This window comes from Eriocheir sinensis, chromosome 54, assembly GCF_024679095.1.
Source record: "Eriocheir sinensis breed Jianghai 21 chromosome 54, ASM2467909v1, whole genome shotgun sequence".
NCBI classification, from domain to species: domain Eukaryota; kingdom Metazoa; phylum Arthropoda; class Malacostraca; order Decapoda; family Varunidae; genus Eriocheir; species Eriocheir sinensis.
This window is the reverse complement of record NC_066562.1, coordinates 11,120,114-11,132,613: the sequence shown is the minus strand read 5'-3', so window position 1 is coordinate 11,132,613 and position 12,500 is coordinate 11,120,114. Positions and strand designations below refer to the sequence as shown.

Below are 12,500 nucleotides of genomic sequence, written 5' to 3'. Positions count from 1 at the left end.
GAAGCGATTTTGGTTAGGTTAGTATCAGTGTTAGTATTGGTTAGATTAGTTTTGGTATTAGTATTAGTGTTAGTATTGGTATTAGTATTGGTTAAGTTTGGTTTGGTTAGGTTAGGTTAGGTTAGGTTAGGTTAGGTTAGGTTAGGTTAGATTAGTTTTGGTATTAATGTCAGTGTTAGTATTGGTAGTTGTATTAGCGTCAGTATTGGTATTAGTATTGGTTAAGTTTGGTTTTGGTTTGGTTAGGTTAGGTTAGGTTAGGTTAGATTAGTTTTGGTATTAGTATTAGTGTTAGTATTGGTATTAGTATTGGTAGTTGTATTAGCGTCAGTATTGGTATTAGTATTGGTTAAGTTTGGTTTTGGTTTAGTTAGGTTAGGTTAGGTTGGGTTAGATTGGTTTTGGTATTAATATCAGTGTTAGTATTGGTATTAGTATTGGTAGTTGTATTAGCGTCAGTATTGGTATTAGTATTGGTTAAGTTTGGTTTTGGTTTGGTTAGGTTAAGTTAGGTTGGGTTAGATTAGTTTTGGTATTAGTATTGGTTAAGTTTGGTTTGGCTTCGGTACCAATAGTAACAACAACAATAGTATCAATAACAAAAAAAAAAAACAATAAAAACAATAATCAAAAACGAAATATTAACAGAAAACGGGTATTTTTTTTTTTTAAGGGGGACTCACCAAGGTCAAAGGCGATGACGTTGAGTTGGATGATTTCCTCCTCGTAAGTCCTCTCCGGACGTGAGTCACTGATGGAGGAGACCTGGAGGAGAAGGAGGAGGAGGAGGAGGAGGAGGAGGAGGTTAGTAAAGATGATTTGATGAAGGATTTTAAGGATTTTTTGTTTTGTTTTATTCTACCTGTTGCGCGCTCTCTCTCTCTCCACTATTTCCCTCCTTTCCTCCTTGTCTATTTCTCTCTCCATCTGTTTTCTTCCTTCTTTCCTCTCCTTCTCTCCCTCCTCTTCTTCTCTCCCCACACTATTTTTCTCTCCTTTCCCTTCCTCTCTCTCTCTCTCCCCCTCACCTCTCCCTCTATACAGCAGTCCCCTCCCTTCCTCTCCCCCGTTCTCTCCCCTCTCCCCTTCTCACCTGGGGGTAGGAAAGTGCCTTGACCACCCTCAGCTCCCCCGTCAAAGTGTCCACGCTGAAGTAGGTGGAGAAGGCCGAGGGTTCAAGCCCGTAGCGAACCTGGTTGTTGGGTTCCTCGGCGTCCCTGTCCACGGCCTGAAGGGAAGGACAAGAGAGCGGGGTTACAGGTTGACAAGGTTGAGGTGGAAGTTACGTGGTAGAGGAGACAGGTGATAACAAGGTGAGAGAGGCAGGTTAGAGGAGGTACAGTTGACAAGGGGTTGAGAGGTTGAAGGGAGAGAAGGAAGGAAGGAAGGAAGGGTAAAGGAAAGAAGAAGAAAGACACAGAATAAGAAGGGAGGAGAAGGGAGAGAAGAAGAAAGAGGGAAAAAAACTTGAAGAAATGAAAAACAGGTATTGGTATTGGTATTCGTGTTAGTATTGGTATTGGTATTAGTAGTGGTATTAGTACTGGTATTGGTATTAGTATTGGTATTGATATTAGTATTGGTATTGGTGTTGGTATTTGTATAGTTATTGGTATTAGAATTGGTATTAGTATTGGTATTAGTGTTAGTATTGGTATTGGTATTAGTATTGGTATCGGTATTAGTAATGGTATTGGTGTTCGTAAGAGAAAAAAAAACTCGGAAAAATGAAAAACAGAGAAGGAAAGAAAAAAAGAAAAAAAAAGACCCAGGTAACACAGGTAAACCTCTTCCCCTACCTGGACCTGTATGGGTGACCTGAGCCCCGTCTGGTCCGGCTTCATCACGCCCTGGTAGACGGTGTGCTGGAAGACCGGCGCCTCATCGTTCACGTCTAGCAGCACCAACACCACGCGCGCCATGGCTGTGTTACCGACGCCGTTGTGGTCCGCTGCCTCCACGGTTAGGTGAATCTCTGTTGGGGGGAAGGGGGGAAGGGGGTGTTGGTGAGGGGATGAGGGTAAGGGATATGAAGGGGGAGTGAAGGGGACTCTCCTCTCTCTCACTTTCCTTCCCATTTCTTCCCTTCGTCCATTTCTCCCCTTCTCTCCCCTTACCTATCCCCTTCCTCTTCCTTTCCCTTCTCCCTCACTCTCTCCTTTCCTACCTACCCTGTTCCCTTCTCCTCCCTTACCTACCCTTTCCCTTCCTTCCCCTTCACCCACAGTAACTCCCTCCCTTCCTACCTACCCTGTTCCCTTCTCCTCCCTTACCTACCCTTTCCCTTCCTTCCCCTTCACCCACAGTAACTCCCTCCCTTCCTACCTACCCTGTTCTCTTCTCTTCCCTTACCTACCTACCCCCTTCCCTTTCTTCCCCTTCTCCAACAATTACTCCCTCCCTTCCTACTTACCCTGTTCCGGAGAACAAGGTAAGTTCCCTTCCCCTTCCTTCACCTTCTCCTCTCCCATTTCTCTTTCTCTTTTTTCCCTCAAATCTACCCAGCCTACCCTATTCCTTCTACCTCCTCCTCCTCCCTCTCTCTACCCTTCCCAATCCCTTCCTTCACCTCCTCCTCTCTCATTTCTCTTTCTCTTTTTCCCCTCAAAATCTACCCAGCCTACCCTATTCCTTCCTCCTCCTCCTCCTCCCTCTCTCTACCCTTCCCATTATCTTCTCTCCCACCTCTCTCCTATCTCCTTATACCCTTAAAACCTACCTAAGCTATCCTATTCCTTCTTCTTCCTCCTCCTCCTCCTCCTCCTCCTCCTTCCTCCCCTTCCCTCCCTCCCCTTCCCTCACCCCCCTCACCTGGCTTCCTCTCCCGGTCGAAGGAGAGCACGTCGGAGTTCCTGGTGATCAGCCCCGAGTAGGCGTTCAGATCGAGACGGTCCGCCATATCCCCGCTGAGCCGAGTGTACTTGATGGCGCCAAATGGTCCCTGGTCAGCGTCCCGGGCCACGACCTGATGGGGGGGTGGGGGGTTAGTGGGGGGAGGGGGGATTAGGTTTGGTTTAATGGGGGGTTGAAAGTGGGGTATGTTTTGAGGATTGGGGATTGGTAGAGGATGGGGGTTGAATGTGGGATGGGGTTGGTTACTCTCTCTCTCTCTCTCTCTCTCTCTCTCTCTCTCTTTTTCTTTTTTTCCTTCTCTCCTTTTCCTTCTTTCTCTTTTTTCTTTCTTTCTGTATTTTTTTACTTTTTATATTATTTTCTTTATTCTTTTTTCTTTCTTTCTCTCTTTCTTTCTGTCTTTCTCTCTTTCTTACCAATTAATTTTTCTTTTGATTTCTTTATTTTTTCTCTACTGATACGACCCACCCCAATCCCCAACCACAACCCCAAACCCCTTTTTCCCTTTCCCCAACACACCATTACCTCCCTCCTTTCCCTCCCCTCCTCTACCTCCCCTTTCCTTACCCCCTCAACTAACTCCATTGCCCCTCCCTTCCTCCCTTCCCTTTCCCCCTCACTCACTTTTATAATGGAGGCTCCGGCGGTGATGTTTTCGTATATCTCGGTCTGGTAAACAGATTGGCTGAAGACTGGAGGGTTGTCGTTCAGGTCGATGAGGTTAACTCGGATCTGGGCGCTGCTGGAAGCCTGGCCCGACCCTGACACCTGCCGCGCGATGAGCTGAAGGGACAGGTGAGCCAGGTAAAGGGAGGAAAGGAAGGGGAGAGAAGGGGATAGAAGGAAGGGGAAGGAAAGAAGGGGAATAGAAGGGGGAGGAAGAAGAAAGAGTTAGACAGAAGAGGATGGGAAGGGGAAGGAAGGGGAGAGAAGGAGGAGGAAGTAGGGTGAGAATGGAGAGGGAGGGAAGGAAGGGGAAGGAAAGAAGGGGAGACAGAAGAGGATGGAAGGGAAGGAAGGAGGAGTAAGGGAGGAGAGGGAAAGGGCAAGAGAAAGGAAGGGGAAGGAAGGGAAGGGAAAAGAAGGGAAGGGGAAGGGAGAGGGAAGAGGAGTGAGAAGGAAGAGGAAGACAAAATCACTTCAACCCCCAAAACAACCTCACCTCAAGCCAAAACAACCTCACTTCAACCTCAGACAAGCTCACATCAACCCCTTGCAACCTCAACCCCTTGCAACCTCATTTTAAACTACACAAGCATCTCAACCCACTATCAACGCCACCTCAGCCCCTTACCAACCTCACCTCAACCCCAGACAAGGTCACCTCAACACATGGCAACCTCAACTACAAACCTCACTTCAACTCCTAGCAACCTCATTTTAAACTACACAAGCATCTCAACCCACTATCAACGCCACCTCAGCCCCTTACCAACCTCACCTCAACCCCAGTCAACCTCACCTCAATCCCAGACAAGCTCACCTCAAACTCCACGTAAGGCCTCTCCTCATAGTCCAGCAGCGCCGTGTTCTTCACTTTAATGCTTATCTCCCCGCTGTCCCGCACCACGCTGGGCTCGACCGCGAAGACCCCCTCGTCGCCTTCCAGTCTTAGCGCGAATACCCCCTTCAGACCCTGGGATGTGGGGGGGGGGGAGAAAGGGGTGAGAGGGTGGTGGTGGTGGTGGTGGTGATGGGGGAGAGAAGAGGAGATGAAGGTTTGGTATTGGTATTAGTATTGGTATTGGTATTAGTGTTGGTATTAGTGTTGGTATTAGTATTGGTATTAGTATTGGTATTAGTAGTGGTATTGGTATTAGTATTGGTATTAGTATTGGTATCAGTATTGGTATTAGTATTAGTATTGTTATTGGTGTTCGTTCTGGTATTAGTATTAGTATTGGTATTAGTATTGGTATTCATATTGGTATTAGTCTTGGTATTAGTATTGGTATTAGTATTGGTATTCGTATCGGTATTGGTATTGGTATTAATATTGGTATTGCTATTAGTATTGGTATTAGTATTAGTGTTGGTATTGATGCTGGTATTACTGTTGGTGTTGGTATTGGTGTGTACTAGTAATGGTTAGTATTCGTAGCCGCCTCCTCCTCCTCCTCCTCCTCCTCCTCCTCCTCCTCCTCCTCCTCCTCCTGCTCACCTCCTTCAGAAAGCCGGTCTCGGGGAAAGCCACGGCTGTCCCGGGCTGACTGTTCTCCCGCACCTCGCCCACGTACCTGTGAGAGGAGGGGGAGGTAAAAGATAGATAGATAGATAGATAAAAACAATTACCTGTCACTTATTGGGTCGAGAGGGCACGGGAGGGGTAGGGATATCAAGGTGTCGGGAAAAGTGGGGGCATCAGGGAGGAGGTCAAGGGGTCAGGGGGTCAGGTCATAACACTCCTTATGCTGCGAGTAGCGGGCTCTTTTTTTTTATTGTTTCCTTTTTTTTTATGCCCTTGAGCTGTCTCCTTTGTTGTAAAAAAAAAAAAAAAAAAAAAAAAAAAACTCACTGCTGGTAGGTGAATTTGGGTATCATCATGTCGGAGTCCATGATAACGAAGGCGATCTCGACGGAGGTGGCGTAAGACTCCCGCGGGGCACGTGTTCGCTGCTCCTCCATCTCCACCGCCGTCACTGTTACCAAGATGGGCTCGAAGGTCACCATGGCCTCCAGAAGACGGTTGACGGTGTTCTGAAGCGTGATGGAGCCTGGGGGAAAGGGAAGGAGAGGAAGGTGAGGTAGGAGGAAGGGATGGGAAGGGAAGGAAGAGGAAGGTGAGATAGGAGGAAGGGATGGGAAGGGAAGGAAGAGGAGGGTGAGATAGGAGGAAGGGATGGGAAGGCGAGGATAAATGGAGAGAGATGGAACAGGAGAGAGGAGAGAAAAAACGAAGGGAAGAGAGGAGAGAGAAAAAGGGAGGGAAGGAAGGGAGTTGATGAATGGAGGGAAATGGGTAAAGAGGAAGGTTGAGGAAGATGGAAGAGGGGATAAATGGGGGAGATGAGAAATAAAGGACAGAAAAGAGTAAAAGAATGGATGAATGAAAATAATTGAGATGCTTAGAGGAGGAGGAGAAAGAGGAATAGGGAACAGAAGGAGGAATAAGGAAGAAAAGAAGAGGAGAAAGGAAGAAAAAGGGAGGAAGAGAAGAAAAAAAGGAAGTGGAAGAACGAGAAAGAGGAATAGGGAACAGAAGGAGGAATAAGGAAGAGATCAGAGGAGAAAGAAAGGAAGAAAAAAGGGAGAAATAAAAGAAAAAAAGGGAGAAGGAGAAGAAAGAAGAAGCAAAAGTGAGCAGAAAAAAAAGAGAAAAGGTAAAAGAAAAGAAGATCACAACAACAACAACAACAACAACAACAACAACAACAACAACAACAACAACAACAACAACAACAACAACACCTTAAATCCCAGGTGTACACACATACCTGTCGTGGGGTTGATAGCAAAGAAGGACGCATACTGAGAAGATGTAGCCTGCAGGGTGTACCGAATCTCCCTGGGTTCACCCTGGTCACCGTCAACAGCCCGCACCCTCACCAGCTCATCGTCCTGCAGAAGGGAGAATAAGGAAGGGAGGTTAGTGAGAGAATGAGGGAGAAAAGAGGGGAGGGAGGGATGTTAGTTTAAGGAAGGAGAAGGAGGAAAAGAAGAGGAAGGAAGGGAGGAGGGTGGAAGATGAGGGAAATGAAGGAAGGGAGAAAAAGGAAGGGAGATTAGCGAAAGAGGAAGAGGAGGAGAAGAGATAGAAATGAAAAGAAGGAAAAGAAAGACAGAAAGAGAGAAAGAAGGAAAGAAAGGAAAAGGAAGGGAGAGGAAGGAAGGGAGATTAGCGAAAGAGGAGGTGGAGGAGAAAGAGATAGAAATGAAAAGAAGGAAAAGAAAGACAGAAAGAGAGAAAGAAGGAAAGAAAGGAAAAGGAAGGGAGAGGAAGGAAGGGAGATTAGCGAAAGAGGAGGTGGAGGAGAAAGAGATAGAAATGAAAAGAAGGAAAAGAAAGACAGAATGAGAATGTGGTGATTCTATAGTTTAAGTTGTCTGTATTTGTTGGGGTTTTAGCGCTTGTTCGTTTTAGTGTTTCATATGTATCGTTCGGGATAGGTGATTCGTATGTAATATGAATCGTATTATATGGTTTCGAAACTAACGTATCTAGGTTCTTCGTCGATGAAGCCAGTGCACTCGGGCTTCAGGTACTGTACGCACCTAGGGTTTTCTTGCCGAGTAAAGCCTAGAGAAAAGGGCATTTGAGGTGGTTTACTTATATTCCCTCACGACAGAGAGAAAGAAGGAAAGAATGGGAAAGGAGGACGAAGGGAGAGGAGGAGAGAAGGGAAAGGAAGAGAGGAAAGAATATAGATGCATAGGAAGGAAGAGGAAAGAGATAGGAAGAGAGGAAGAACAGGATAAAAAAGAGAGAGAGAGAGAGAGAGAGAGAGAGAGAGAGAGAGAGAGAGAGAGAGAGAGAGAGAGAGAGAGAGAGAGAGAGAGAGAGAGAGAGAGAGAGAGAGAGAGAGAGAGAGAGAGAGAGAGAGAGAGAGAGAGAGAGAGAGAGAGAGAGAGAGAGAGAGAGAGAGAGAGAGAGGAAACAAATAAGAGAAAAAGGGAGAGAAAGGGAGGAAAAATAAGGGAGAAGGGGAAGGAAGCCAATAAGGGAGAGAGAGAGAGAGATATGGAGGTAAAAAGTAGGAGGAACGGGAGTAGAGGCATGGAGGGAAGGAGGTAAAAATAGGGAGGAATGATGGAGAGAAAAAGGGAAATGGATGACAGGAAAGGGAGAGGGAGACACGGAGAGGAGAGAGGAGAGAAAAAAGGAAGGAAGGAAGGAAGGAAGAGAAAATGGAAGAAGAGAAGAGAAAGAAGAGTAAGGAGGATAAACGTGAAGGGAGGGGGAAGAGAAGGAAGGAAGGAAGGAAGGAAGAGAAAGTTGAATAAGAGGTTAGACAATGAAAAGACTCTCTCTCTCTCTCTCTCTCTCTCTCTCTCTGCGTGCCTCACCTGTTCCACTTTATCACAGGTAATGAACATGTGCGTCAGGTGTAGTGCATAAGTGACCTTGGTACACACACACACGCACACACACACACGTACACATACATTCTCGGGCGTGTAAGTGGAGTGTGTGGGATGTACGTGTGCGTGTGTGCGTGTTTTGTGCAAGGTCATGAATAAGGCGTGTGTGTGTGTGTGTGTGTGTGTGTGTGTGTGTGTGTATCTCCACAAACATACACACCAGGAAGGAACAGAACAAGAAGAAGAAGAAGACCCTACCCGATCACCACCTCCCTTCACACCCCTTCCCTATTACCTTCAAGTTGTCGCTGGTGATCCTGGTGATGGGCGGGGCGTACAGGAAGAGGGGCGGCAGGTCCTGACGGTCCTCCACCAGCACGCTCACGCTCACGCACACGATGTTACGGCTGTCGAACTTCTCGTCGGTGTACGGGTTCTGGAAATGGGGGGAATGGGGAAATAGGGAAATGGGGAAGGTGGATATTCGGGTGTCTTTTGCAAGGTAAGTGATGGGGTGATGTAGGTTTGGGTTCACGAGAATGGGGAAATGGGGAAATTGGGAAATGGGGAAATGGGTAAATGGGAAATAGGGAAAATAGGAAAATGGGAAAATAGAGTAATGAAATGGGAAATGGAGAAATGGATAAATGGAGAAATAGGGACATGGGAAAATAGGGAAATGGGGTATAGGGAAGTGGGAAAATGGGGAAATAGGGAAATGGGGAATGGGGAAGGTGGATTATTCAGGTGTATTTTGCAAGGTAAGTGATGGGATGATGTAGGTTTGGGTTCACGAGAATGGGGAAATGTGATATGGGGAAATGGGGAAATGGGGGTAGAAATTGGGGGTTCTTGGGGAAGAGAAATGGGGAATGGGAGTTTCTGTTTATAAGGTCAATGAAGAGGGAAGCATTACACATAGGGAAAAATTAGGGAATAGGGAAATGGGGATAATAGGGAGCTGGGGAATGGGAAGGGGAACAACAACAACAACAACAATAAAAACAACAACAACCTCAAACAAACACACACACACACACACACACACACACACACACACACACACACACACACACACACACACAGGTAAACATCGCCCTTCTAACGACCCTCCAGAATACCTGCGCCTAATTAAACTCATAAACACAGGTGCTGCAGGAGGAGGAAGAGGAGGAGGAGGAGGAGGAGGAGGAAGAGTAGGAGGAGGAGGAGGAGAGAAAAATAAGTAAAAAAAAAAAGGATGAAAATGCAGATATGAATGACAAAGGAGGAGGAGGAGGAGGAGGAGGAGGAGGAGGAGAAAGAAGAAGAGGAAGAGGAGGAGGAGGAAGAGGAAGAGGAAAGTAAGAATATAAGAAAAAAAATTGATGAAAAAGAAGAAAAAAAACACGAATAGAAGAAGAAGAAGGAGACGAAAATATCTTGTTTACGTAATTCTATTCTTGGCATTCTCTCTCTCTCTCTCTCTCTCTCTCTCTCTCTCTCTCCTGCAGGCAAGAGTAAAATTAGAGTATTGTCAACACTGAGGACTGTGATTATACGGAGGAGGAGGAGGAGGAGGAGGAGGAGGAGGAGGAGGAGGAGGAGGAGGAGGAGGAGGAAGAGAAAAAAGACGAAAAAAGAGAAACTGCGAATAAGGGTGACACACGAGGAGGAGGAGGAGGAGGAGGAGGAAGAAAAGGAGGAGGAGGGGGAGGAGTAGGAGGAGGAGGAGGAGGACACAGGTATTAATTAGCAGGTGATTTAAGTGAGGCCATCAGGCTTTCTCTCTCTCTCTCTCTCTCTCTCTCTCACAGAGAGAGAGAGAGAGAGAGAGAGAGAGAGAGAGAGAGAGAGAGAGAGAGAGAGAGAGAGAGAGAGAGAGAGAGAGAGAGAGAGAGAGAGAGAGAGAGAGAGAGAGAGAGAGAATTCCATGGTATAAGAGTGTTGTGGAGAGAAAACGGAGAAGGAGGAGGAGGAGGAAGAGGAGGAGGAGAGAAATTGGAAGGTAGTGGAGGAGGGAGGGAGGGAGGAAGGAAGGAAAAGAAAGGAAGGAAGGGAGAGGAAGAAAAGAGAAAGAAAGAGAAGGGCAAAGAAGAAAAAGGAAGAAAGAAAGAAAGAAAGAAAGAAAACAGAATGAAGGAAGGAGAGAAGAGAAAGAAGGGAGGGAAAGGAAAGAAAGGGAGAAGGGTCACGTGAGAAACAGGGTCAAACAATCATTCTGGAGGTCATAAAATCGAGTCATGGATCAGGTAAGGGCTCAGCTGTCTACAGGTAAACACAAGACAGCTGACGGCGGGTGCAAACAGAGAGAGAGAGAGAGAGAGAGAGAGAGAGAGAGAGAGAGAGAGAGAGAGAGAGAGAGAGAGAGAGAGAGAGAGAGAGAGAGAGAGAGAGAGAGAGAGAGAGAGAGAGAGAGAGAGAGAGAGAGAGAGAGAGAGAGAGAGAGAGAGAGAGAGAGAGAGAGAGAGAGAGAGAAGGAAAAGGAAGAAAAGGGAGGTAAGAAGGACATGGAGAGTGAAAGGGAGAATAAAAAGGAAGGGAGGAAAGAAGGATGGAAGGGAGAGAAGGAGGAAGGATAGGGTGAAGGGAGGAGGAGTTAGAGGAAATAAATGGTTGAGGGAGAGAGGGAAGGGAAGTAAAGGGAAGGGAAGGGAAAGAAAGGGAAGGGAAGGGAAAGGAAAGGAAGGAAAAGAAAGGGAAGGGAAGGGAAAGGAAAAGAAGGGAAGGGAAGGGAAGGGAAGGGAAGGGAAAGGAATGAAAGGGAAAGGATGGGAAGGGAAAGGAAGGTAAGGGAAGGGAAAAGAAGGGAAAGGAAGTGAAAGGAAGGGAAGGGAATGGAAAACAAGGGAAGGGAAGGGAAGGGAAAGGAAAGGAAAGGAAATGAAGTCAAGGGGAGTAAGATTTAGTTTTTTTTACCTCTCTCACCAAAGAAGAAAACCGTTGAGTGTAAAGGAAAACATGACAGGCTACAAACAGGGACACAAGCGCCGATGTGATAAGATATTGACGTGCCAATCAGCTGACGCGAGGTAAACAAACGACAGCTGACGGGATGTAAACAAACGCGATCAGCTGATGCCCCGAACTCAATGACGCGAAGAAGAAGAAGAAGAAGAAGAAGAAGAAGAAGAGGAAGAGGAAGCACAAGAAGAGGGAGAAGAAGAAGAAGACGAGGAGAAAGAGGAAGAAGAAGAAGAAGAAGAAAGAAAAACAAAAAGAAAAAAAGAAAAAAACGAGAAAATAATTAGAAAAACAAAAAAATAAATAAAGAAAACAATAAACAAGATGAGAGAGAGAGAGAGAGAGAGAGAGAGAGAGAGAGAGAGAGAGAGAGAGAGAGAGAGAGAGAGAGAGAGAGAGAGAGAGAGAGAGAAAGGGAACGTCAATCACAGAATATCCAATCTCCCTTATTATCATTCTCCCTCTGTCTCCCTTTTTTCTCTCCTCTCCCTCTTCCCTCGTTTTCTCCCTCCCTCCCTCCCTCTCCCTTTCCTCTTGTTTACGTCGTACAGGGAACACCGAATCACAGGAGGGAGGGAGGGAGGGAAGGGAGAGAAGGAAGGGAGGAAGGGAGGGAAGGGAGGGAAAGTGTGACCTCTAATCTTGAAGTCATTTTTGTGAGACATGAAGGAAAGGGAGGAAGGAAGGAAGGGAGGAAGGAAGGGAGAGAAGGAGGAAGGATAGGCTGAAGGGAGGATGATTTAGAGGAAGGAAATGGTGGAGGAAGGGAGGGAGGGAGGGAAGGGAAAAGAAGGGATGGGAAAGGAAAGGAAGGGAAGGGAAGGGAAGGGAAAGGGAAAGGGAAGGAAAGGATATGGAAGGGAAGGGAAGGAAAGGGAAGGAAGGAAGTAAGGAAGGAAGGGAAGAAGGAAGGAAGGAAGGAAGGAAGGAAGGAAGGAAGGAAGGACAGGAAGGGAAGGAAAGGGAAGGGAACGGAAAGGAAGAGAAGGGAGGTAAGATTTAGTTTTTACCTCTCTCTCTCTCTCTCAATCGATTTAACTAGTTTTCTGCAGTTAAAAAATGAGAGAGAGAGAGAGAGAGAGAGAGAGAGAGAGAGAGAGAGAGAGAGAGAGAGAGAGAGAGAGAGAGAGAGAGAGAGAGAGAGAGAGAGAGAGAGAGAGAGAGAGAGAGAGAGAGAGAGAGAGAGAGAGAGCGAACACGTGGACCACAATGACCGAGCACGCGTGGGAAGGAGGAGGAGGAGGAGGAGGAGGAAGGGGGGTAGTATCTATGGTTACTTGTACATACAGTAAATTTGACCGCATTGAAGAAGAGGAGGAGGAGGAGGAGGAGGAGGAGGATTAGGAAGGGAGGAATGAAAGAAGGGAGGAAAAAATGAGGTTGGAATGGAAGGATGGAATGAATGAATGAATGAAGGAAGGAAGGAAGGAAGGAAGGAAGGAAGGAAGGAAGGAAGGAAGGAAGGAAGGAAGGAAGGAAGGAAGGAAGGAAGGAAGGAAGGAAGGAAGGAAGAAAGAAAGAAAGAAAGAAAGAAAGAAAGAAAGAAAGAAAGAAAGAAAGAAAGAAATTAAGAAAGGATGGAAGGAAGGAAGGATGGAAGGAAGGAAGGAAGGAAGGAAGAAAAACACGATAGAAGGAGAAATGGAGAGAAAAAAAAGAAATGGAGGGAAGATGGAGGAAGATAC

The 12,500-nt window shown here is 46.4% G+C and overlaps 1 protein-coding gene across 3 annotated transcripts in view; it reads right to left on the bottom strand.

Annotated features, from left to right (window-relative positions):
- Positions 1–12,500, bottom strand: part of LOC126983781 (cadherin-86C-like) — a 56,686-nt gene that overhangs the window by 9,015 nt on the left and 35,171 nt on the right. For all 3 annotated transcript variants that reach the window (XM_050836880.1, XM_050836883.1, XM_050836881.1), the window contains exons 7-16: positions 8,168–8,308; positions 6,288–6,411; positions 5,369–5,567; positions 5,015–5,090; positions 4,337–4,489; positions 3,478–3,636; positions 2,812–2,965; positions 1,800–1,975; positions 1,094–1,228; positions 684–765 (exon numbers count right to left, since the gene is read on the bottom strand). In XM_050836880.1, coding sequence (XP_050692837.1) covers positions 684–765; positions 1,094–1,228; positions 1,800–1,975; positions 2,812–2,965; positions 3,478–3,636; positions 4,337–4,489; positions 5,015–5,090; positions 5,369–5,567; positions 6,288–6,411; positions 8,168–8,308 — 1,399 coding nt within the window. The remainder of the gene's footprint in view (positions 1–683; positions 766–1,093; positions 1,229–1,799; positions 1,976–2,811; positions 2,966–3,477; positions 3,637–4,336; positions 4,490–5,014; positions 5,091–5,368; positions 5,568–6,287; positions 6,412–8,167; positions 8,309–12,500) is intronic.